Here is a 26,130-nt window from a genome sequence, read left to right as displayed (position 1 = left end):
CAGCGGCTCACACTGGTAACCCTAGCTCACGGGAGGAGAAGGCAGAATAATTGGAAGTTCAAGGTTATCCTCGGCTACAAGGAAAACTCATAGCCCATTTGGAATACAGATAAATGAAACCTTGTCCCCCTCAAAAAAGGAATAAAGTGAGGTAGGGGGGAGGGAGGGAAAGAGGAAGGAAGGAAGGGAGGGAGGGAGAAAGGGGAGGGAGGGAAGGAGAGAGGGAGGAGGGAGAGAGATAGAAGGGAGAGGGGAAGGAGAGAGAGGGAAAAGAGAAAGGAGAAAGGGAGGAAAGGAGAGAGGGTAAAGAAGGCAAGGAAGGAGGGAAGGAGAGAAAGAGGGAGGAAGGGAGGGAGAGAAGGAAGGAGGGAGGGAGGGAAAGAGGGAGGGAGGGAGAACGAAAATCTTCTGTTCTTGGTCAGTGCTGAGACCTGCGCAGCCCAGGCGCTCACCACAGACCATGGAAGAACAGACCTTTCCTACAAGCTTAAAACCCTCTTGCTGAAACCCTCTTCCATCTCTCTGTACTCCACTTTACTACAAACCATGAAAATCCAAAAAGCAGTTCCTCATAAAACTGTCCATAAAGCCGTGCGTAGTAATTAAGCACCACAGTCCTCAGCTCACTCGAGCTCAGAGGCACGGGCCTGGGGACTCACTGTTCTTTATAGAGTTGGGGGCTCATTTTCTCCCAGCTTTCCACCAGTAAAGTACAGAACAAATCCCCTACAGTGTGTCTACTTTATCTCCATCTATGGCAGAGCTGCTGTCGGACCTCAGATCTTCACTTCTGCAATCTTACAGAGGTGACTGAGGCGAGTATCTGTTGACTCTAAGCGCTGTCCATACAGTGCAGAAGCCCTACTCTCTGCTCTGAGGGGGACAGGACAGAGTCAAATGAGAGTGACTGCAGCCTGGGAATGCAGACATGTCCCAAATTTTGTTTTCTAACATGATGACAGTTTAATGAAGTTTTTATAGTAACAGAACACAGAAAGCCACAAATAAAGCCTTCTTGGTTCTCTGGACAGGCCGTGAAAGGAAAGCAGGCCATCAGCAGTTGGCTGATGGATGGCAGCCTTTTGGTCAGTGGGAACTAGGTGTCTACGCATTCCAGGAGACTGACCTGATGAACACAGGCTGTTAGCTCATACCCTCCTCCTCACACACAAGGGTAACAAATGGCTATGAAGAGGGCTCACAGCAGCCCCAGGTAAATCCCAACGTCACCACAGTCGTGAACATTCTAATAAGTCGATCTGCCTTCCAGACGGTCAGTGCAAGGCACTGTTTTTTTCCAGAAACTTTCATTCTAAGAACTTAACAAAGTTCAAACCACCCAGGTCTGAAGGAAGACCCCAAGGAAAAGACAGTCGGAACAGAGAGGAGGGAAGTGGTGCCCTCCAAGTTAGGCCTCCAGGCTGGCCACTAGGGATGCTCACAGAGGCAAGACCAACAATGTGATTCGTGTCGTTTGGTAGGAAGTGAAAAGTCAAGTCATCTTGTTCAAAAGTATGAAGAAATTACAGGCAGGGTTACTGTGAGGAAATGAAATCGGCCTGGGGACAAGCAAGCTGCTTATCAGAGCACCTGGAGGCTGGGGGGTAGAGTCCTTGCCTAGAATGCACGATGCCTCAGCATGCATGACACTTAGATACAGGATGTCCTAGTATGCACCAAGCCTCAGCATGCACAACACCCCAGCACGCACCCTGCCCTAGGTTTGAGACCCAACACCAAGACGAGAATACAATCGAGCATCTAGTGCAGCAAAAATAGGTGAGTGTTGGCCATTAAAGTCAAGCCACGAAACTGAATAACTAAACATTAATATACAATTACAAAACCATTCTTCACTTTGCCAAGGGATCAACTACACAATCTTCTAGGTAACAAATTCTCTTACTTAATTCTGAGTGAGTTTATAAAAGACCCGTGCTCTGCTTTTCACTAAAACTAATATATTGGGCAAAACAGAGTGGAAGGAAGGAAGGAAGGAAGGAAGGAAGGAAGGAAGGAAGGAAGGAAGGAAGGAAGGAATGATAGATGATGATAGATGATTGATGATAGATAGATAGATAGATAGATAGATAGATAGATAGATAGATATTGACTTCAAACAAATGGTCTGAAACAGTTTTAATTAAGGTCTGTAAGGAAAGGCTCACTGTCTCTGTCTTATCTCTCTCTCTCTCTCTCTCTCTCTCTCTCTCTCTCTCACACACACACACACACACACACACACACACACACACACACACCAGCCCCTGTAGCAGGCTATGGGAGAGTTCTCAGCCTTGGGCCAGGAGAGTGGGGAGTGGGTGGGTGTTGAACCAGGGCTTTGCAGTCAGAATTAGTGGCTTTCTGGCTCTAGAGGCCTCAACCCGTTGACTTCCAAAAGTTACCCTCTCTAAGTTGTCATTTTCCTCATTATAAATCCAAGCTTATGGGGATGTGGTATTAGAGACAGATCCACAGAGGTCTCCATAAATTTTACTGAAGGGTGTGTGTGTACCATGTGTTGAGTGGTAGTGTGGCCAGGTATGCACGCGAGAGCATGCATACATGTCAAGAGTGCTTAGATGGACACCTGGCCACACTACCACTCAACAGATAGCTACACTGTGGGCATCAATCCAGAACTGCACTCCAGTCAGTGCTGGAAAACAAACAGACAAAGACTGTCTGTCTGCTGGGCCAGCAGGACCTCTGTCCTCAGAAATCATACCTTTCAGATTATGAGCACTGACTACGTCACTCCATCAAAAGGAAACTCATCTGAGCCACCAAGCATCCAACAATATACAATATGACATCCAAATATAAGATTACCCTCACTAAGTGAAATTCTCACCACGGGCATTAATAGTTTTTGATCCTCAGCATATTTTGCCTTTGTTAGTGTCAGGCAGTGGGTATGTTTGCCCATCTCTATTTCAGACACACTTAGTGGTTACACAGACAGAGGGTGAAATAGTCCAACCCCCTATCCTAGATGAGATCCTTCTTCTCAAACAGCATGTACCTCAAATGTGCCAGGCTGCAGGCTAGAGAGACATTCAGGGCTTAAGAGCACTGACTGCTCTGCCAGAGAAGTGGGGTTCTATTCCTAGCACCCACAGAGTGGCTAACAAACATCTGGAACTCGAGATTCTCAAGGTTCAAGGCAGCCTTCTGGCCTCCAAGGGCACTTCATGCAAGCAGTGCACAGACATACATACAAGCAAAACACCCATTCACTCTGTGTGTGTGTGTGTGTGTGTGTGTGTGTGTGTGTGTGTGTGTGTAGGCAGCCTGTACCACACTGGTAAGGGGTGCCAGGACGATGCTCTCATTGGCACCTTTCTGGTAGAAATTTGCCTGGAAATCACTAAAGCTGACACAGTTGTCTTCTGAGTACAAGGATCAATGTGATCAACAAAGCCCCAAAGCTGTAAAACAATGGTAAGAGGCTGATTGTTTGTCCTGGAGCATAACTGCTCACATATATCCAGTCTTATGCTTAAGGTGACTCAGAAGTGTTCTATTATTACCCACGAGGTCAAGTTCAAACTCTTTAAACCGCCCACCCTCCCACCGGCCCTGGAATCTAGACTAAACAGCCACTGAGACTTACTATTATTTTATACAAATGACATGTTTTAAGTCCATAACTTGAAAGAACCCGAGTGGCTGGCTCAGAGGGAGTATGAAACTGAAGAACTTTAAGAGCGTGGAGAGAAAGACAGGGGTCATGCAAGGCAGTAGAGTTATGATGAAAAAGACCGCAGCTCACCCCAAGGCAGAGAGCCACCCACCAGTCAGGAGTGGGAACTGGAGACTTTCATCTACATCTTTTAAAGTTTCTTCTGGCCCTATGCTGAGGAGTGACACAGGGTGGGGAGAACAGTTTGCAAACCCAGCACAGCTATCCCAACAACTCTACCAGAGAACTCGCATGTCTGTCCTCCACGATCCGTCAAGCCCTCATCCCATAGGCTGAGCTCAGCCAAACACTATAAGCTAAACCAGCCGCCTTTCTAAGGAGTATGCACTGGAAGCCTTCACATCAAATCAGAGGTCAAACCCTCCCTCCATGTTTTCAACGCCCAGCTTACTCTGACCAAATTATCTCAAGCTTCTTCCCTGTCTGTCCACATTAGCTCATCTCAACTGCACCACATCATCCCCTCTCCACAGATGCTGGAAGAGGCCCCCAGACTTCAGCACAACTGACCCCATGAAGGAAGGACCATCCAGCCCTAGAACCCAGTGTGTGGGCAGCAAAACCTGCCAAAAATGGTATATTCTATCAATGTCCACAGTTCTGGGAAATCTCCAAATGTTCTAATCACACTTTTTTCATCTCTGTAATTCCACCTCTGGCTAACTGTCCTTGCTGACTGAACTGTGTCAATCCAAGATGTGTTCTTTGTGCTTAAAAGCTCACCCCAAGAAAGGCTCACAACCACACTCAAGTACTAACCACCCAGTGTAGCTACCAGCCAGCTAATAATTCTACCGGCTTGACTCTGTGTCCACGTCATTTTCTCTGGTGGATACTTCACAGCAACATGAAGAGCAAACGGCTAAAGCAAGTCCTTCGGAGTCAGAGAGACCTGAGGCAGATTCTGTCTCTCCACTCTCTGGAGATGTTGACTGAGCTTCCTGGGCCCTGGCTGCTGACTGTAGAGAAGGGATGTGTTTTCCTCCGAGAGAGGCTGTAGTATCTCACCTCCATTTTAGCTCACCTCCTGCAAGTAAGAGACAGACACGCCTCTGGGCAGTTGTCTGGTTATTTCCCAGAAGGCTTAGCTAAAGGAGGAAGACCCTCCCCAGAGTGAGGAGCACCTTCCTGAACCAGCCCTGACGTTAATAGGTCCCAGGGAAAAGCAGAGCCGTGCTGTTTGCCCACCTGCCCGCCTGCCTGACTTCTCTTCAGTGTGTCTGCCTTGTTGCTACCATCGTTCCCTGACATCAGAATCCCCGTTTCTTCAGCCATGCAATGTTGACAGAAGAACAGAGGCTCTCCAGGAATCTTCTGGGAGGCTTCGACATTGCAGATGCATCTGGCCTGGTTAGCTGAACAGTTACGCCATTGTCAGCCTCCCCGGCCAATGTCATCTAAGTCAACCTAAAAACAATCCCTTTGCAATATGTATTCAGTCTACATGTATTGATTTTACTTCTCTAGAGAACCCTAATACACCTGCCATAGAGTAGGTGGATAATAAATACTAGCTACTTCAAGGACAATGTTGTCCTTCCCGGCAGGGCTCAAAGACAGCTGCTCAGTGTCCTCCTTTAAAGCCGCAGTGTCAACTCCACGGGAGAGTTAGAGCTAACAAACAGCTGAGAGTCCCCAGAGGCCGGTCCAACTGACTTGGGAATCGGGTGAATGTTAAGTGTTTTCCCTGCAGTGCATGGGAACTCCTCAGTGTGAGGCAGAGCTGGGGCCATGCTTGTCCATGCACTCAGACTCAGCCCATTGGCTGCAACACACAATTCCAAGCTCTGCACACACGAGCACACTTCTGTCTCCGACATACGTTAATTTCTCGTTGTTGTGAAATTTAATTGCAATGGTGCTCTTTAAGACCCGCTTGTGTCTCTGCTGAGGTAAAATCACGATTGGGATAAGTCACTCCCAAATGTGAAGAACGCGGCTTGTCCCACAGATGGAACGCTATAGGAGACAGTGAGGAAACAGCGGCTTCTCTGTGGTCCAACACTGCCTTGATTTAATAAGCTATTCCAACATTAGCGGCTCCCTGAGGCTAGGGAGAAAGTCTATAGCACACAGAACATGAGAATGGGATTTGGCACCCAGTATTTCATCTCCTCCAGATCTCTAAACCAGCTCAGTGCCAGACAACCACATTCACCATGTCCCCCAAAATGTCCTGTTCCTTCAACCTACCGTATCTTCACGAACACTATTCTTCCCGCCTGAAGTTCATTCTTTCCATAGTCCCTGTGTCTGCAAGCTCTGTTCTCCAAGATACAAAGTATCTCCAAGATACAGTACAACTGTATCTAGATACAGTGGTGAACTAAGCCACTATGAATTCTGACCTTTCTGCCTTTAGGCTAAAAGGTACAGAAGTAAATATGTGTGTCTGTAAGTTAAGAAAATGCTGAGGGCACTCCTAGACGGGAGTGTCTGGAAGACATGTATTTCATCTGCATGATCAAAAAATGGAAATCTTCATGCTTTACTGGCTGGTTTTGTGTGTCAACCTGACACAGGCTGGAGTTATCACAGAGACAGGAGCTTCAGGTGAGGAAATGCTTCCATGAGATCCAGCCGTAAGGCTTTTTCTCAATTAGTGATCAAGGAGTGGGGAGGGGCCATTGTGGGTGGTGCCATCCCTGCGCTGGTAGTCTTGGGTTCTATGAGCAAGCCAGGGGAAGCAAGCCAGTAAGAAACATCCCTCCATGGCCTCTGCATCAGCTCCTGCTTCCTGGCCTACTTGAATTCCAAACCTGACTTCCTTTGGTGATGAATAGCAATGTGGAAGTGTAATCTGAATAAACCCTTTCCTCCCCAACTTGCTTCTCGGTCATGATGTTTGTGCAGGAATAGAAACCCTGACTAAGACAACACTGGTCTTAAAAGATGGGAAGAAAGGGCTTCCAGAAGAACGTGGATCAAGATAGGACAGGCAGAGAACAGCAACTGAGGGAGATTTTACACAGCAAGGAACTGACCAGCAAAGGAGCCAGGCAGAGGTGAGTCTACACAGCAAGGAAGGAGTCATGAGCCTGTGTAACCCAGGTAAAGGTCACAAACCCTGCGCAATGCGGCAGAGACATTCTGGTTATGTGCACAGTGGAATGGAAAGCCACCAAAGGGTTTTAACAGAGACTGCCACGACCCAATCTTGAAAAGTCTCTCTAGCTGTTCTGTGGCGCTCACAGGGGATGACAGGGAAACTCCACGTGGACACCTCACCCAGTCAGAATGACCAGGCTCAAGCCCAAATAGCATCTTCTCGAGGAAATTAAGTACAGTAGGTACAGCTTGACCTGAGTCTTCACAAGTGTGATCTGACTGGGAGCATTTTTTAAATCTTTCAAGGATGTAAACTCAGCTTTTCTGAAGTTAAAAATCAAGCTACACCTACCCTAGAAGTGTTGTAGGCTTGGCTGCTGTGTCACATGTGTGTCAGCAGGTGGCAGAGAGGAGAGAGGCTATGCCCATGCTCACTCAGTGTTCTGACTATGGACATCTGAAGGATTAGAAGCCTAACACTGCTGGGAAAGGTGAGCTAGAGACAACTACCTGTCTGGCACCAGAGGGGAGGGGGAGGGGAGAAGGGGAAGGGAGGAGAGGAGGGGGAGAGAGGGGAAGAGGGGGATGGGAGGAGAAGGGAGGGGGGGAGGAAGGGGAAGGGAGGAGGGGAGGAAGGGGAAGGGAGGAGGAGGGAGGGGGAGGGGAGGACAAGGAGGGGAAGATGGGAAGGGGAAGGGGAGGGGAGGTGGAGGGAGGGGGAGAGGAAAAGAAGGGGAGGGGAGGCGGAGGGAGGGGGAGAGGAAAAGAAGGGGGGGGAGAGGGAGGGGAGAGGGAGGGGAGGGAGGGGAAAAGAAGGGGAGGGGAGAGAGACCATGCCTGAGGTGACCCCAGCCCCACACCATAATGCACAAGTAGGGCATAGCATTCCTGAGATGGCCCCAGACCCTGAGTGACCCTGAACAGCAGGAAGAGGAACAACTGACCGATGGAGAAATGGAAGAGAAGGAGAAGCAGGAGGCAGGCACAGTGATGAGAGGCAGAACTGGAGACGGAGGGTAGTGAGGAACAGCCTGATGTGAGCAGCTGGTGATGCCACCTGGGACCATGGCTGGGTACTGGCCTGCGTGCCACCAGGGGCCACATTTGGGTCCAGCAGTGTGGGAGAGTTGGATCTCCACGCAGCTCTTCTACCACGCTGTGGAGCAGGCAGAGATGCCCTCCCCCGCCCCTTGTCTCTCACCACCTGTGGCAGGAAGGAGACCTGGTCCTGGGGTCACGAGAGCAGGAGAGCTGACCCTGCCTCTCACCTGCTACAGCACTCAGGAGATTGGACTCTGGGTCTTACCTGGGAGGCATGGTAAAGCTGACCCTGGTCCCAGGCGTGGGCGAGCTGACCCTGAGGGCCTGAGCCTGGGAGAGCTGGCCCACAACTTGTGTGCTGTGTGGTGACATGGCAAGGGAGAGATGTGCCCGACGCAGGGTGTGAATGTGGGAGTGTTGGTCCTGTCTCCTGTCTTCTGGGCAATGGCATGGAGGACAGAGACGCCCTTCTCCCCTCCCCCATCTCCCACCACGTATGCCAGGCAGGAGAGCTGACTCTAGAGTCATACGAGTGGAAGAGCTGTATTGATCCTGCCGATCCATGAGCATGGGAGGTTTTCCCATTTTTTGAGGTCTTCTTCCATTTCCTTCTTCAGAGTCTTGAAGTTCTTGTCATACAGATCTTTCACATGTTTGGTAAGAGTCACCCCAAGATACTTTATACTGTTTGTGGCTATTGTGAAGGGGGTCATTTCCCTAATTTCTTTCTCAGCCTGCTTATCCTTTGAGTATAGGAAGGCCACTGATTTGCTTGAGTTGATTTTATAACCTGCCACTTTGCTGAAGTTGTTTATCAGCTGTAGGAGCGCTCTAGTGGAGTTTTTTGGGTCACTTAGGTAGACTATCATGTCATCTGCAAATAATGATAGTTTGACTTCTTCCTTTCCAATTTGTATCCCTTTGACCTCCTTATGTTGTCGAATTGCCTGAGCTAGTACCTCAAGTACAATATTGAAAAGATAAGGAGAAAGGGGGCAGCCCTGTCTAGTCCCTGATTTCAGTGGGATTGCTTCAAGTTTCTCTCCATTTAGTTTGATGCTGGCTACCGGTTTGCTGTATATTGCTTTTACTATGTTTAGGTATGGGCCTTGAATTCCTGTTCTTCCCAAGACTTTAAGCATGAAAGGATGCTGAATTTTGTCAAATGCTTTTTCAGCATCCAATGAAATGACCACGGGGTTTTTCTTCTTTGAGTTTGTTTATGTAGTGGATTGCATTGATGGATTTCCGTATATTGAACCAACCCTGCATTCCCGGGATAAAGCCTACTTGATCATGGTGGATGATCATTTTGATGTGTTCTTGGATTTGGTTGGCAAGAATTTTATTGAGTATTTTTGCATCAATGTTCATAAGGGAAATTGGTCTGAAGTTCTCTTTCTTTGTTGGATCTTTGTGTGGTTTTGGTATCAGCGTAATTGTGGCTTCGTAGAAGGAATTGGGTAGTGTTCCTTCTGTTTCTATTTTGTGGAATAGTTTGAAGAGTATTGGTGTTATGTCTTCTTTGAAGGTCTGATAGAATTCTGCACTGAAACCATCTGGTCCTGTGTTTTTTTGGTTGGAAGACTTTCTATGACCCATTCTATTTCTTTAGGGGTTATGGGACTGTTTAGATGATCTATTTGGTCCTGATTTAATTTTGGTATTTGGTAACTGTCAAGGAAATTGTCCATTTCCTCCAGATTCTCCAGTTGTGTTGAGTATAGGCTTTTGTAGTAGGATCTGATGATTTTTTGGATTTCCTCAGTTTCTGTTGTTATATCTACCTTTTCATTTCTAATTTTGTTAATTTGGATACTTTCTCTGTGCCCTTTGGTCAGTCTTAAAAAATGTTCAACTTCATTAGTCATTAGGGAAATGCAAATCAAAACAACCCTGAGATTTCACCTTACACCAGTCAGAATGGCTAAGATTAAAAATTCAGGAGACAGCAGGTGTTGGAGAGGGTGTGGAGAAAGAGGAACACTCCTCCACTGCTGGTGGGGTTGCAAATTGGTACAACCACTCTGGAAATCAGTCTGGCGGTTCCTCAGAAAACTGGGCACCTCACTTCCAGAAGATCCTGCTATACCACTCCTGGGCATATACCCAGAGGATTCCCCACCATGTAATAAGGATACATGTTCCACTATGTTCATAGCAGCCCTATTTATATATTTCCTATTGAAATATATGAGCAGCCTATTTCCAGAAGCTGGAAATAACCCAGGTATCCCTCAACAGAAGAGTGGATGCAAAAAATGTGGTATATATACACAATGGAGTACTATTCAGCCATTAGAAACAATGAATTCATGAAATTCTTAGGCAAATGGATGGAGCTAGAGAACATCATACTAAGTGAGGTAACCCAGACTCAAAAGGTGAATCATGGTATGCACTCACTAATAAGTGGATATTAACCTAGAAAACTGGAATACCCAAAACATAATCCACACATCAAATGAGGTACAAGAAGAACAGAGGAGTGGCCCCTTGTTCTGGAAAGACTCAGTGAAGCAGTATTCGGCAAAACCAGAACAGGGAAGTGGGAAGGGGTGGGTGGGAGGACAGGAGGAGAGAAGGGGGCTGATGGGACTTTCGGGGAGTGGGGGGCTAGAAAAGGGGAAATCATTTGAAATGTAAATAAAAAATTTATCGAATAAAAGGAAAAAAAAGAGTGGAAGAGCTGGCCCTGTCCCTCCCCTGGGCAGCAAGGTAACGCTGGCCCTGGTTGCAGGAGCTGTTGGCGATCCAGCGCTGAGGGCATGAGATTGAGGGAGTCAGTGGACTGAGCAGCTCGGACACCTCTCAGGCCCAGATCCGGGGCTTTGAATTGGCCCACCCAACATCTGCCCCATCTGTGAACTGCTGGAGTTTGGGGGGGGGGCCTTACAGAGCAGGGTCTCCATGACACACGGTAACAACAGGATATCTGAGAAGAATCCCAGTGAGGTTCCAGCATTGACAGAATAGCAGAAGCCAAGGCTTCATACCACACTAGTAAGTCAATGCAGTGAACATTTCCAGGCAAAGTATGGCCCTCAGGGGGCGCTGTGCAGCACACTATGACCACTACAGCTGCCACCTGAATTTTTTTCTCTGTTGGTGGGAAAGATTGCAAGGGTGGGGATGAGTATGAGGGGGCGGGGAGATGAGTGGGGTTGGAGTGTATGAGGGGACGGGGAGATGAGTGGGGTTGGAGTGTATGAGGTGACACTCATAGGTGCCCAATAAAAGGTTTAAAGAAGGAGGAGGAGGAGAGGAAGGGGAAGGAGAGGAGGAGGAGGGGAAGAGGAGGAGGAGAAGGAGAGAGAGAGAGAGAGAGAGAGAGAGAGAGAGAGAGAGAGAGAGAGAGAGAAAGAAAGAAAGAAAGAAAGAAAGAAAGAAAGAAAGAAAGAAAGAAAGAAAGAAAGAAAGAAAGAAAGAAAGAGAAAGCAAGCTAGCTGAGCAAGCCACTAGAAGCAAGCTAGGAAGCAGTCAGGTTCCTGCCCTGCTTGAGTCCCTGTCTTGACTTCCTTTGCTAGGAACAGCGAGATGGAAGCATAACCCAAATAAGGCATTTCCTCCCTTAAAAACAAAATAACAATGTCTGCCACGCCCACAGCCTCGCTGAAGCAGCTTGAGCTGATGCTAACTCTAGAAGGTAAATCTTCAGAGTGGGATAATGAGAGAGAGACAGGCTGAGAGGGAAACAGAGGCACACACACACACACACAATATGAGCATATGTGTACTTGTGTTACACTCCATCCCTAGAGTCAGACACCTGTATTATAGTCTCACCACTGTGACCTTACTCACTCTGTCTCCGTTTCCTTCTCTCTAAAATAGAGGTCCAATACCAGTAACAATGTAACAATATTGTTATTGTTACTGAATACCAATTCCAAGAACTGAAGCTAATGCCTGGCCTTCCTGCACTCACAATCATGCCTTTAAAAGCACTGTGTGCTTCAAGGTTCTCACCCACCTGCAAAGCGCTCAGGGCAAAGAAGACAGGTATTCTCTAAGATTCGGTCTCTGCACACATAAAACAGTTATGAGAAACAGTTCAATGCTAATAGCTAAACATCAGAATCTATGATATGTATATCTCACATGTGCCGACCACCCTCTACTGAGCGGTCAGAAAGTGTCTGTAGATGCTACTTTATTGTTATTGCTGTCGTTTTGTTGTAGGAAGTTACAAATAGCCTTGTCTCTGTAACCATAAAACTATCTTCTTTTCTTTCTTTCCTTCCTTCCTTCCTTCCTTCCTTCCTTCCTTCCTTCCTTCCTTCCTTCCTTCCTTTAAACAAAGTCTTGTTATGTAGCACAGATTATCCTAGAACTCACTGACCAACCTAAACTGCCTCAAACTTATGGCAAATCTCCTGCCTCTGCCTCCTAAGAGCTGAGATGACAAGTGTGCTCTCATCCCCACTTTGAAAAATTATCCCCTAATTTGGATTCAAACGCTAGCTCCTACTTTACCGGTGAAACTTCCTTGGCAGAACTGACCTCTCCTGGCCTCGGTGCCTTCACCCACAGGGCATTCACCACTGTGCCTACCCTAAGTTTTTACAGAAGCACAAATATCAAAGCCCAACCCCATGCAAGCACTCGGTGGGTGTGCGGCGGGGAATAGTTTCCAGACAGCCTGCTCCCTCAGAGCAGAGCCTGCTGGTGTCCTCTCACCTCCTACATCTCCAGCCTCCTCTCCTCTCATCTCATGCATGCACTCTTTTAATATTGCATGTGTGTGTATTAAAGCACACATGGAATAAAACACTATAAATCTCAACTGTCAGCTCTTAATAGAGAAACCTACAGCGGTGACCTTTGCACGCTATTTCTTTTTTAAATTAACTTCGTTTAGGTTAGCGTACAACATAAAGGCTGTTTCTTTTAATGGCAGTTTTGATGCCCTTGGTCAAAAATGGAAGTGAAAAAGGCAAACTGCAAGTCACCAAAATGCCAGACATCACGTGTAGAAATCGTAGATGAGATCAGGCCAGCAACCAGGCTGCTGAAAAGGTTAACCAGCCTGGCAGGACTGAACAGGCGTCAAGCCAGTCAAAGAACCACAAGGAAGCCACGTAAGTCACAGCATCAGAGAGAGATGATCCTCACCTCAGGTGAGAGATCGAGAAGACAAAGAAGTCTGGTAGAGATGCCCCAGGACCACCCTCAGGGGAGAACCGGGCTGAGAAGGGCAGTGCTTCCGAGCCGAGTCAGCCTCCTACAGGGAACAGCTGCGAGAAGAGAAGTGGCATCTGCGTCATCATGCACACAAACCATCCGGGCACAGGAGTGACCGGCTTTTCCCAGCCAACACCCTTGGACTTTGAAAGATTCTCTTATCTGCCTCTTAACGATTCCTAAGACCATCCCCACTCCAGCACTGCAACAATGTCCTTTCAACCTTGAGCTAATGATACCTGCAACACCTGGACTGAGAAGAGACACAGAAGCCAGAGGTGCAAAATGAGTCGTGGACCAGAAGGTCCGGGAGGCAGGAGAAAGAGGACAGAAAAGTCTCGTGAGCTGTGTCTTGCTCCACACCAAAGGAGCCTGAAAGAGCAGCCCAGCGGCTCCCAGGGCTTTCTGTTACTTATTAAATCTCAAGGTTGTGAATGACCGACTTGGAAAGTTCAAAGCTATCCTCTTCGGCCAGTCTTGGCCTTTTCCTATTCCTAATCCCTAGGTAATGAATTTTTTAAAGACTGACTAGGTCCTAATGACAACAGCAAACTCCAGCAGGACAGAGTTCACTTTTATCCCCAGAGCTAGCATCCCTCACTACAGGGTAATGAGGACACAGGACCTGGAGTTGACACATACCTCGCTGAAACAAAATCCCATGCTTTAGAGTCACCACAGACTGCTTTTCCTGGAAAGGATGAGGAAAGGCAAACAGAGACGGGTGGGTTCCTACCCCAGCCCCACGTGCTAGACAGAAGAGCATGCATGGGCTTTTCAACATCCATGCAGCAGAGAGCTCGGCAGGGGGGAACCACACAAGGCCGCGGCACTTGGCCATGGCCATGGCATTTAGAACAAGTTGGACTTAAATTACTAAACAGATGTAAATTACAACAATTTCCTTCTGAGGATTTGTGGATTCAAATCTCCGCTCTGCAACCATTATACATTAGTGAATACTTCTTGAGCTGGATGCAGTGTGGCAAGACTTCCCAAAGCACAGCCCAGAGATGGTAACACTGAGCTCCACAGAACTCTCCAGAGATGGGCAGCTCCAGCATCCCCAGGACTCACCAGAAATAGACATCAGTATCCCCAAAGTGGGCTAATCAAACGTGGACAGCGTAAGAATACCCAGGGCTCAGCAGCAGGGGCAACATGAGACCTCCAAGCTCTCAGGCTCTACCACACAGACAGAAAGAATGAGAAATTCAAGTGGTCTTGGCCACTTTCAGTGTCCTGAGCCCTTTGCAGGAAAGCACTGTGGTCTCTGCAGACCCCAGAACCTGTGCTTTGGCTGCGAGTTCCAGTCCCTGTAAATGAGACCCAAGAGTTACGTCCTTGCTAAGCTCCAGTCCCCTTCCCTTTGCAGAGCTTGGCTCTTGTGCAGTGGATGTTGCAAGGCCTGATCTAATGAGGGAGAACCACAAAGCCCTTGGCTTGGTTCACAGTGACAAAAGAAGAGAAGGCAACTCAAAACAGAGCCGGCAAAGTTTACTGTAGTCAGACCCACAGCGTCCTTGGTGTCGTAGATGATACTATCCCGTCTCAGCTCATCTCTGTCGCTGACACGCCGTGGATGAGACAGACAGACATGAAGCCGATGGGATAGAGAGAACGTAGCAATGTTCTAATACAGATAGCTTAGGACACCGAATGGGAATATCACATAATTTTCGATGTCATGAAATCTTACTGCCCTTCAGATTTTTTTACAGCTACTTATTAATGCAGAAGTCACTCTTAGAGGACCTCAAGGCCTATGTGCCCTGGCCCAGAAGGCTCACATTAGCTCACACTAAGTTCTGTGGACCAGAGTCTCCCATCTATGCAATGAAAGCAAATGCCACCCACTCTGACAGCTTTCTGTAAGATAAACATCTGGAAGGATCTGAAAGGCTGCCTGGCACAGACACTAGATAAGGTTCAGCAGCAAACGGCACGGCCTGTCCCTGCTACATACATGGGCACTCTTTAAAAACGGTGAACATGACCGTTCTTCTTCGACCTGAGAGAAGAAGCTGATAGGGGGCAGGGTGAGGCTGCCAAGGTGGACACGAAGCAGCCACACGCAGGTGAACAAAAGGGCTCCGCACACCACCGTAATGGATCTCTGAGACGGAGCTGAGTGTATGCGTACAAAGACACAGAGGAACTCCCAAAGAAGGCAGGGTTTATCCTGTATATCCAAATTGTCCCTCCATGTGCAACAGCCTCCTGGAGCACCGAAACAAATCAAAGTGTATAAATTCTGCCTCTGACCTCAAAGCCGTCAGGAACTCACACCACCATACTGAGACCAAAGAGCTAGCTTGCACATCCCACAGAGCAGCAGACCCTGGGGAGAATTCACAGCTGCGGAACATCTGGGAAGGATTTGGATCAGTTCATGGAGAAACTCAGATGAGATTTCAAGGGCCGCTCAAAGGTTCACAAGTGTCCCCGGGTCAGGCACTCTGACTTGCACATCCCCCGCCTTCCTTTCCTTTCTAAGAATCTGACCAGCATATGTACCAAGGCCTTGGTTCCGATCTGAGGGGCATCTTTTCGGAGTTCCTTGACTATGCTCATTGTCTGAGCCCTACAATCTCCCTCCTGACAGGGGCTGTGTTGACCAAAGGAGTAGTCAGTAACCAGGTGTGGTTGTTGGGCATTGAATCCTCGCAAGTACAACTAAGAAACTGCACTGTTTATTCCATTTCATTTTAATCAATTCATAATAAAAAACAAGGAGCTTCACCCAGTTATTGGAAAGCAAATGAAATCTACTTCTTTAAACCATCAAATACAAGTCGAAAATATCTAAGGAAAATTTAGCCACTAAATTGAGGCATACTATAATTGAAAAATATACTCTGAATGTGGAATATGCAAAAGCAACATAACATTTCATTAATAATTACATACTGGTCATCTATTAAAATGAAGTTGGTTTTGATCGTTTTGGTTAATAAAATATGCTGCATAAATTCTACGTGTATCTTTTTTTAATTTTTTTATTTTCTATATTCTTTGTTTACATTCTAAAAACTTTCCCCTTTCCCAGTCCCCCCCCATATGTCCCATAAGTCCTCTTCTCTCTATCCATTCTCCTATCTTTCCCCCTCCCTTTTTTCTGTCCTGGTACTCCCCTACAATGCTGGATCAAGCCTTTCCAGGATTAGGGCCCTCTTCTTCCTTCTTCATGGGAATCATTTGATATGCTAATTGCATCTTCAGTATTCAGAGCTTCAGGGCTAATTAATATCCACTTATCAATGATTGCATTCCATGTGTATTCTTTTGTGATTGTGTTACCTCGCTTAGGATGATATTTTCCAGTTCCATCCATTTGCCTAAAAAATTCATGAATTCATTGTTTTTAATTGCTGAATAGTACTCCATTGTGTATATATATCCTCCATTTTCTGTATCCATTCCTCCATTGAGGGATATCTGGGTTCTTTCCAGCTTCTGGCTATTGTAAATAAGGCTGCTACGAACATAGTGGAGCATGTGTCCCTATTGCATGCTGGGGAATCCTCTGGGTATCTGCCCAGGAGAGATATAGCAAGGTCCTCCGGAAGTGTCATGTCCGTTTTCTTAGGAACCACCAGACTGATTTCCAGAGTGATTATACCATCTTACAATCCCACCAGTAGCGTAGATCTTAGGAAATGTGTAGGTGGTACTAGGCATGGCTTGTAATCTCAGCACTAAGAGACTGAGGCAGGGGGAGCATTGCCTTGAGGCTACACAGTAAGAGTGTAAGCCCTTACCCATATTCCTGTGAGTAATTCAATAAAACACCTTACTGGTTCACCAAGCTCTCCTGTGGTTGTCTGAGAGTAGGATGGGGGAGGGGCAGAGAAAAGGAAAGAGACAGAAGGCAACCAGGAGAGGGGAGAAGAGAGAAAGGAGAGAGCAGAGGGGAGAGAGAAGAGAGGGGGAAAGAGGGAGAGAGGGGAGAAGAGAAACAGGGGGGAGAGGGGAGAGAGAGAGAAGGAGAGAAGGCAGAGAGGAGAGCGCGGGGAGGAGTGAGATAGACCTCTGTGGGCTGCGTGGTTTCCCACAGGCTGCTCAGACACAGAGAAGCACACCAGCACGGTGCTGTTCCTCACAACACACCAGAGCAGGCCCAAAGGCAGGGGAGCTATAACTATACCCCGAGTTCTTCCTGTCACCCAAACACTACAGAGGTGCCAGAATGCCTGACTCAATGTCTGAGACTCACTTCTTCTTTAGAAACATTGATGCTGTCATACTTACACCAAACAAAACCCCAGTAACCACTGCCCTGCCTGGCACAAATTCAAACCCAATTTGTCCCCCAAAGATCAGCCTCTGAACAGCCATCTGCAAGTTCCGGTTCTGAAATCTCCAGTGACTATGTGACCAGACTTTAACCCCAGATCCCCATTCCCACTCATACTTCCCTTCCATGTCCTCTGCAATCCTGACCTCCTCGTAGCAAGATTCAAACAGTTTTAAAAACAATCAAAGACAATTTTCACTAAGAAATAAAACAGCCTCTGAAATTAGAAGTCAGTCTTTGACACTCAACAGTTTTCAATTTTCCAGTCTGAGCTAAAATGTGAGTAGGTGGGTAGGTGTTGTATAGCAGTTTCCCTCCAAGGTTGAAACTTTACATCCTGGAGGGAAGCTTCTTAAGACAAACAGAATTAAAACAGAAAGTAAACAATTCAGAATAGCTTCAGGAAGTCCCTGAAACTGAGCAGAATCACTACCTTCCCCCAAAAGTAAACAATAATGACTACGGAGACTCCTCAATCAAGCCAATCTTCAAAGAAGAGACCAGACCACCATGCTGACTAGAAGAGGTTTAGAGTGACTGGGGCACTTGGGAAGGACACTCCCCAACCTGCTGAACTGCCTGCTGGCTGTGCAGTGTGCTCCAGGTTCCCAGGCTTGTGAGCTGCCACCTGTGCTGGGTGGGCTTTGATAATACAGCTGGCTTTGAGCCATCTCTGCTCCTGTGAGAAACCCCGATAAAACTCACTGGTTCACCAACAGTGGCATCCACACTTGGGTCTGTTGTGGATTCCGATCTGGGTCGAGGAGATGCGTGTGCTGCATCTGCCCAGGAAAAATCTTGTCACAAAAGAGTGGGTGAGGGAGGGCAGACTTGTGTTTACCGCGTCCATGCCTGGCTTTGACACCACACAGGAAAGACTCCAAGAACAGGATGCCACTTCTCCTGCCCTGTCTCCAGCAAACTTTTTCATGGGCTAACTGCCCCCACCTTTGTCAAGGAACAGATGTGGTCAGCCTACCCTCCACACCACACAGGAAATGAAATGGTGGCTGGAGATATGGGACCCGGGGTTAAAGGAGGTCTTGGGGAGTGTCACCTACACAGAGGCTGCTGTTCATTAAACCTGCTTGAGATCCTGGGCCAAGGTTTCAGACCTAGCCCACTCTCCTGCTGTATCAAGGACAGGCGGCAATGGTGACCGCACACCCATCCTCCCGCCCCTCCTGCCCTCTTCCCACTGACCCTTCCTAGAGCTGTTAATGAGAAGCAGAACCAGCGGACTTGAGACTCAGCTCTCCCTCCTCCTCCCCGGCCTTACTGAGGCACTAATTGGCAGGAACACACATCAAAAGTATATAACAGGATGGCTGAACAGTAACAGGCCTGGGTTATCCACAACCTGAATAATGGGCCTCTTGGGGATTCGGGTCATTTGTACTCTGTCCACTTAGAGAAAGAGCCCTCGGCACCTCCCCTAAAGCCAGAAAACAAAAAAGAATCACCCAGTGTCCACCCTCAGGTGGACACCAACAGCTACAGATTTTCCTTTTGGAAAGAATTACTTCGTAAGTCAATAGTGGGCTTTGGCTAGCCTCAGAGTTAAGGCCCTTACACAAAAAAAGCCCACACCCAAGAAACACAATGCAGCTATCAGCATTTGGTAACAGTGTGTCAGCTGGCTCTGCTCCCTGCAGCCACAGCACAGTCAGAGTTGCACATTGGCGTCCCAATGCTACCTAGGGCAGACTAGAGTGAAAGAACCTGAGGTCATACAGCTTGTGGGCCTTATATTTAAATCTATATGCAAAATAAATGTAATAAGTAAATATATATAATGCACTTATAAATAAAAAATGTTAAGGTCTCTTCCCAGAGCTTTAGGGGGTGTGGGGGGCTGAGTTACTCTAATTCTCTGCCACCCCTCTCTACCCCACTTCCTCCCTCAGTCACATCCCCCACTCTCTCACACCCTCCCTTCCCCCACGAGATTTTACCCCCTCCCTCCCACCCTCAAAATTGCTAGCACATGTGGCTGAACTTTGGCTTGACTTGCCCCAGTCCAGAGGCTGTTCCCTTCCAGACACAGAATTACCACCTCCTTACCTCCTCAGTCTCTCTGCCCCTCCCCCCCCCAAGTTTCAATATCACAAGGCAACTTTGAGGAAGGCACAAATAAAAACATGTACAAAGAGGTCCCCCACCAATTGGACCTAGGGTAGAAGATAGGATATGAAATCAATCCCTTTATTGCCAATAAATGTCAAAGAGACTTCCAACAGCCACACAGGCCCAGTGTCAACCTCTTTCTGCCACTTCTGGAGCCTGGGACAGGCTACTTAGCTTTCCTAGACTCCGTTTTACAGTCTTCTTAGGTCAAGCGCTAGCCGGGAGACTCAGCTGTCCAACAAACTGCTGACTACTACTGTAACGCCAATCCAAAGAGTACTGCCTACGCCTGCCACACACTCCAGGTGGGGCCAGGCTCATCCTCAGAAAATACTCACATCCAGAGCATGCATACCCATCCCCTAGAGTACACACACACACACACACACACAATCATACACACAATCACACACAGGGCATGCTCACACACAGAGCATGCACATCCATCCCTCATAATGCACACACACACACACACAGCATGCTCACACACAGAGCATGCATATCCATCCCCCAGAGTGCACACACAAACACACAATCACACACACCACAGGGCATGCTCACACACAGAAAATGCATATCCATCCCTCACAATGCACACGCACACACACACACACACACACACACACACACACACACGGCATGCTCACACACAGAGCATGCATATCCATCCCCCAGAGTGCACACACACACACACACAATCACACACACACAGGGCATGCTCACACAGAGCATTCATATCCATCCCTCACAATGCACACACACACACACAATACACAACACACACAGCAAGTTCATACACAGAGCATGCATATCCATCCCCCCATCCTCCAGAGCATACACATACATTCATACATTTCCTCTCTCTCTCTCTCTCTCTCTCTCTCTCTCTCTCTCTCTCTCATACACACACACACATACACACTCATGTGCATGCACACACACACACAGACACACACTATATACAGGGCATGCTCACACCAGAGAACACTTAGTCCCCAGAGTATACCAACACACACAGCAAAAACACCTGTCCAGTCAGGGAGGTCCTGGGCTTGGCCTGGGCAATGGTCAGAAGTGCCATCACAAATTAGACACACTGTCTTCTTGCTTATGGAGTAGGGATTCCTAGGGTTCCTCATGCATGGTGCAGAAATTCTGTAGATGGAGAGGTCAGAAGGGGATTTCCTGCAGAAAACATTATGGAAACAAGCCAAGCTGACAGCTGTGGTCACAAGGACGGTATAGATGCTACGTTGCTGCTTCATAGAAAGTCGCTTTTCCAGTCTCACTCCCAGGCCAGAGCAGGCTCATCCTCAGAAAATACTCACATTCAGAGCATGCATATCCATCTCCCAGAGTCTGCACACACACACACACACACACACACACACACGGCATGCTCACACACAAGAGTGTGCCCTGGCCTGTGGACTATTCAATTCAGAGTTAAGGGAACCAAGGCCTAGGTCTCACAGCTGGGACCACAAACCTCAACACCCTCATCCCCAGGCTGACCAGAGTTGGGGTTCAGGAGTATGTGGAGGTCAAGAGTGGGTAATCCCCAGGCTGACCAGAGTTGGGGTTGAGGAGTGTGTGGAGGTCAAGAGTGGGTGATCCCCAGGCTGACCAGAGTTGGGGTTCAGGAGTGTGTGGAGGTCAAGAGTGGGTGATCCCCAGGCTGACCAGAGTTGGGGTTCAGGAGTGTGTGGAGGTCGAGAGTGGGTGAGCAGGGGAGAGGTGGACCATGAAGACAGGAGCTGGATTCTGAAAGAAGGCGCAGGCCACGCTAGGCCTGGTCATCCCCGGGGCTCACAGAGCAAAGGTAAGACCTAAAGCCCCGACGGGTTTGTGGGCACTGCACCTGAGCTCTGCTCTGAAAGGACAGTGACAAAAATGGAAAACTGTAAAGAGCTCCCAAGAAGAGAGCCTCACTCCAACGCAGACCAAATACAAGGCTCTGGGATGAGAACAGGAGCTCGGGGTACAGCCCAGAGTTTCTCCCAAATTCAAACTGAGGCAGCGTGGTGAAGCATCCCATCCTCCAGGGTAGAGGGAGAAAAGTCTTAATGAGAAGATAGTAAGTTTGTGATTTTGCATCACAATTATGTAATTTCTTATCAACTGGATACATTTATAAGGACAGATAACTGTAGAAGAGAGTAAAAGTAGCCACAGACTCTCTGATATCCACACCAGCAGTGGATACAGAACTCAATGCAATTCAACAGAGATGTGTTACATATCACAAGTGTACAAAAAGTACTTGCTCACCCCAGGAAGAAATCATAGAAGAAAACAGAAATCGTTTTTATTATATAAAACTATGATGTTTCTGTAACACCAGAAAGATAAATGGCTACTAGATATGTAAAACTTGACTTCACTAATAACTACAAATTAAAGTGGCTACTTTTCTAATCTAGTAAATTTTAAAGGCTTGAATACCTCAATCTCTCTGATCTCTCTCTTTAGAGGCTGCGGCAGGTGAAGGCAGGGGATTCAGTAGAGAGCCAAGGGACCTCCCTCTGGGAAAGCAGTGGCTATAGAATTGAGGGCTCGCTGTCTATCAGGGCAATGCAGCAGAGCAGTCTAATGAAGGCAGGAAGTGCACCCACAGCACAGATATCCTCACTTCCCCTTACAATGGCCTTTTCAGAGACGCAGGGTCACCCCCATTTTGGAAACTGGGGCAGTAATAAATTAAAAATCAGAAAAGAACTTTCTGTGGTCCAGCTAGTGGTAGAGACATAGTTAAACCCCACGTGTCTGTGATCAGGGCCCTTGCAATGTGAAACAGGCGTACGCATTCCACAATGTAAGTGACTCTTAGGAAGCCTGGGAGGGGAACACAGGAGCTCTGTGAGGAGAATGGGTTCCACCCAGGGCCAGGTGGGCCCTCTGTATGCGCAGTGTCTCCACAGAACATTTCAGGGTGCCTTAAAGACCACTGTCAGCGGCCAGGTCCCAGCTTTTGCTCTCAGAGATCCCCATTCTTATACAGGTAGCCATGAGAACACAGTGGTGTTCTCCTAGGTAGGAAGGAAGACACAATCTCCTTGGATAAGAAAGTCTCTGCCCACAATGATTACATTTCAGTCAGCTCTGACAGTCAGCGCGAAGTGGCCTTGGCGGTGGCCTGGCAGCTCTGTCTCTGTAAACCCCCATGCTTCACCATGCTTGCCCAAAACCCTGGCTATTTTACTCTTCACAAGGTAAGGGAAGCAAAAGGCTTCTGCAAAGCACTGATTTGTAAAGCATGCCAGGAATAGAACATTCTTACCATTAGAGGGTCAAGACCCAGATAAATATGCCCAAACAAAACCCATTTCTCTTGGCTTTCTCCGTCATTTCCTGGCACTGGGAACATACAGCCCAAGCCCCTTTCTTGTCCTGTCACGTCTTCATAATATATCACTGTTTGGTAAAGTGGGATATTAACCCTCAGACCTAATAACCCCTTATCTTAGTTTTCTTTGAAGTGCTGTGATAAAACACTATGACCGAAAAAAAGCAACTTAAGGAGGAAAGGAATGATTTCATTTTATAGTTTCTAGTCCATCATTGAAAGAATTAGAGTAAGAATTCAAGGCAGGAACCTGGAGGCAGGGACTAAAGAGGTCACCAGGGAACACTGCAGGAGGAAGACATACATTATATATATGTGTATGTGTATATGTAGTTTATCTATGTATAAGTTACACACATGCATGCATACACAGGAGGAGGACATACACATATGCATGCATACGCAGAAGACCGTGAACATCAGACAAAATACATACACTGTTCCCCTACTAATCTGCCCCTTTACAGTTTGATCATCCGGCCAGACTATTTCCAATACCCAACTAGGTTCAGGGTGTTGCAAAAAAATATTTCATTAAAAACAACAAGAAGTCTATCATTTTCTGTTTGCTACAACACAGTTAAAATTAATTATAATAGTCACACACATTTCTCTATACTTTGGAAGAAAAGAGGCCAAAATCAAATACAAAGGCTGGGCTTGCGCAGAATGCATTCCTCCTGTTCTGAACTTGTGCTCCTCATTCCACCAAGTGCTGCTTTTTAAAGCGCGGGCTACCAGGACCCTCAGGGGCCATCCAGGACCAAGAAGGTCCAGTCTGCACGCAGCAGGCTGCTAGTAGCCCAGGATAGCCATGAACTGATCCGGGCATGAATGTCACCGGATACATTTACAGACCACAGCATCATGCTGCACAGTCCAAGTTACCACTAAAAGAGTAAAAGAAGAAAAAAGTAAATGCACCCCGTCGCTCATAGTAGCAGTATACTGAATATACTGAATAGTATACGGACTCCTGGAGTTACCCCTGCAACAGTTTTAAAGCATGAAGACAGTTTAAGATGGGGGTCAGAATCCAGGTTCACTCTGTCCTTAACTTTGAGTTTAAGTAACTCAAGATTCTTTCCCTTAAAAGTGGAGTTGCCAACAAGCACAGTGGCCCTTCATGGCTTATGAAGGAATCAAAGTTACATCTTATAGAAAGACTGAGGGTTCAGAATGTCGTGACTAAGTCATTGTTACTAGGCATCAGGAAAGCTGTGGCATGACACACCTGTATCCCTGAGTCCTTCTCGTCCCTACAAAGTATGTGTGACTATTTTGCTCTTATGCTGAAGAAATTAGCATTCAGAGATGTATAACTTGTCCAAGGCCACACAGGTGACAAGAGGCAGAGGCAGAATTCAGATGAATGTGTTTGATCTTTATTCGTCTTCATTCATGGTTAGGGTCTGAAGGCAAGCATGGAGGTACAGCATTAGAACGAGATCGATGTGTGCCCTTGGGTCGGGACTGAAGAGACCTCAAGGGATCTGGGGATATAGCCCTGTGACCAGACACGCGCTCGGCATCTGTAAAGGTTCATTCACCAGCATCACACCAGATCATACATACACACAAAGACAGAAAGGACGGGAAAACCAATACAGAAAGACATGACCAACAACAGTACACGTCGGGCTCCTCAGTTTCCTTTTAGCAAATGACGCAAATAAATAGAGATGGAGCCATGACCTAGTTCCAGTTCCTGTGAGTTAAAGTTGAATTCTGCGATATTAATGGATTATTTCCTCCTGACTTTGCCACCTTTGGCCATGTCCTGGAAAGTTTTCCAAAACAACAGCAAGTTCAGGAAAGTCACAGTAAGTGTCTGCTACCTCGCTTCACACTGGGTAAGGATGGATTGAAACAACTACAACAGCAGCCCAAGACTTTATCAAGTGCTAGACACACAGAACTGTCCTCTGTATTGCCCTTGGTCACACAGCATGTCTCCGGGCTGGAAACCAAACACCTTTGTTTTCTCTCAGGTGTGAGGAACCTTCACGCTGCTCATGTTTGGATCTATGAAGTCAGCCTGGACAACTGAATAACGACAGTAAGGAAAAACCGGAACGGGACGGGGAGTGAACTTTCCCTGCGAAATCTTCCCAGGGGAGGTCCTCACCAAGTAGGTCCACCCAAAGTCTTCGAGCCTGTGGCTGAGGCAGGCACTAAGAACGTGGAATGAATCAGGGCTTGAAAGAACCCAGCAAAACAGGGCTGGACTCTGAGTAGGTGTTGTCTCTTCACAGTGGGCCTAAGGAAGTCCAACGTTCTACCTATTTTCATCCAATAAACTTTTCCAACTGAAGTCCCGGCACCTGGAGCTAGTTCCTCAGAAAACTCATCCCTACAGGGCTACCTGTGGACCAAGAAGTTTATGTGTTCCCAGGAGCAAAGGCTGCGAGCTCTCCGCACCCTCTCCTCTTCTCAACCGCTGTGCCCCTCACCCATGCTGGGCCACTCCTTTTCAGCCCATGGCCCCCCACAGGCCGCGGGCTGCCCTGACCCGAGGCTCGGAGCACCCTCTGCTCCGCCTGTTATACCCATCATTCGGCACGCCGCTGCGCGCTCCCTGGCCAGCTCCTTCCAGGCAGGAGCCGGCCAGCAGCAGTGCAGGCAAGGAGTCTGTGCCCAAAGCACATTGCATAGTCTCCCACCCAGATGCCTTGGCCAAAGGAACAAAAAGGAAGCCGACGCCAGGAAGAGACGGGCGGGCTGAGGATGCGGCGGGACCGCGGCGGGCTCCACGCCTCTGCGCACCCAGCAGGCGGAGCTCGCATGCGGCCCACAGCCGAGCGGTTACCTTGAGGATGCAGGCCATGGCGCTACGGATCGACCCTGTGGCTCGCTGCACCTCGGCCCCGCAGCTGGACCACTCCAGCCCACATTCCCGCAGAGCGAGCCGGGCCGCGGGAGCTGCGCGCTCAGGCCCCACCCCCGAGCCCCGCCACTGGCTGGCGCCACACGAGGCCCCGCCCCTAGTCACGTGCCCTCCGTGCAGCCCGCAACTGCTTGCTACTCCACCGCTGCTACTACTTAGCCCTTTTTTCCCAAACCCTTCTGTAGATGGAGGTGTGCAAAGCCCGGCTCGCAGCCGACCCAGATTGGTGTAACCTGAGGACAGAAAGGGGACCTTCCCGCTGCGCTCGCCCATCGGAGAACCCACAGATGTGCCACTTCCCGAAAAGTTAGCTTTTTTTTTTTTTTTTTTTTTTTTTTTTTTTTTTTTTGGCACCATTCCGATGCAGGCATGGGGCCCATCACAGGATTCTTCGAAAGCAGCTGGAAGCGCCCAGGGCTAGCCTTTGGCACTGCAGAATTCTGTGGTGTGCTTCTCTTGTTATGATTGTCTGTTAATCTGAAAACACAAACAGC

The 26,130-nt window shown here is 47.9% G+C and overlaps 1 protein-coding gene and 1 non-coding gene across 2 annotated transcripts in view; one reads left to right on the top strand and one right to left on the bottom strand.

The window, feature by feature from the left end:
- The window catches only part of St6galnac3 (ST6 N-acetylgalactosaminide alpha-2,6-sialyltransferase 3), a 527,866-nt gene extending 502,186 nt beyond the window's left edge, over positions 1 to 25,680 (bottom strand). Inside the window, exon 1 of the mRNA XM_052178870.1 lies at positions 25,559 to 25,680. Within this exon, the coding sequence (XP_052034830.1) occupies positions 25,559 to 25,576 (18 nt within the window). The 5' untranslated portion in view covers positions 25,577 to 25,680. The remainder of the gene's footprint in view (positions 1 to 25,558) is intronic.
- LOC127683923 (small nucleolar RNA SNORA17) lies at positions 7,102 to 7,235 on the top strand. The gene has a single exon (XR_007977700.1). It is a non-coding gene; the product is annotated as a small nucleolar RNA SNORA17 (small nucleolar RNA).
- Positions 25,681 to 26,130: the final 450 nt, after the last annotated feature.

Source organism: Apodemus sylvaticus, chromosome 4 (genome assembly GCF_947179515.1).
Source record: "Apodemus sylvaticus chromosome 4, mApoSyl1.1, whole genome shotgun sequence".
Taxonomy (NCBI): Eukaryota; Metazoa; Chordata; class Mammalia; order Rodentia; family Muridae; genus Apodemus; species Apodemus sylvaticus.
This window is presented reverse-complemented; position numbering and strand designations above follow the sequence as displayed.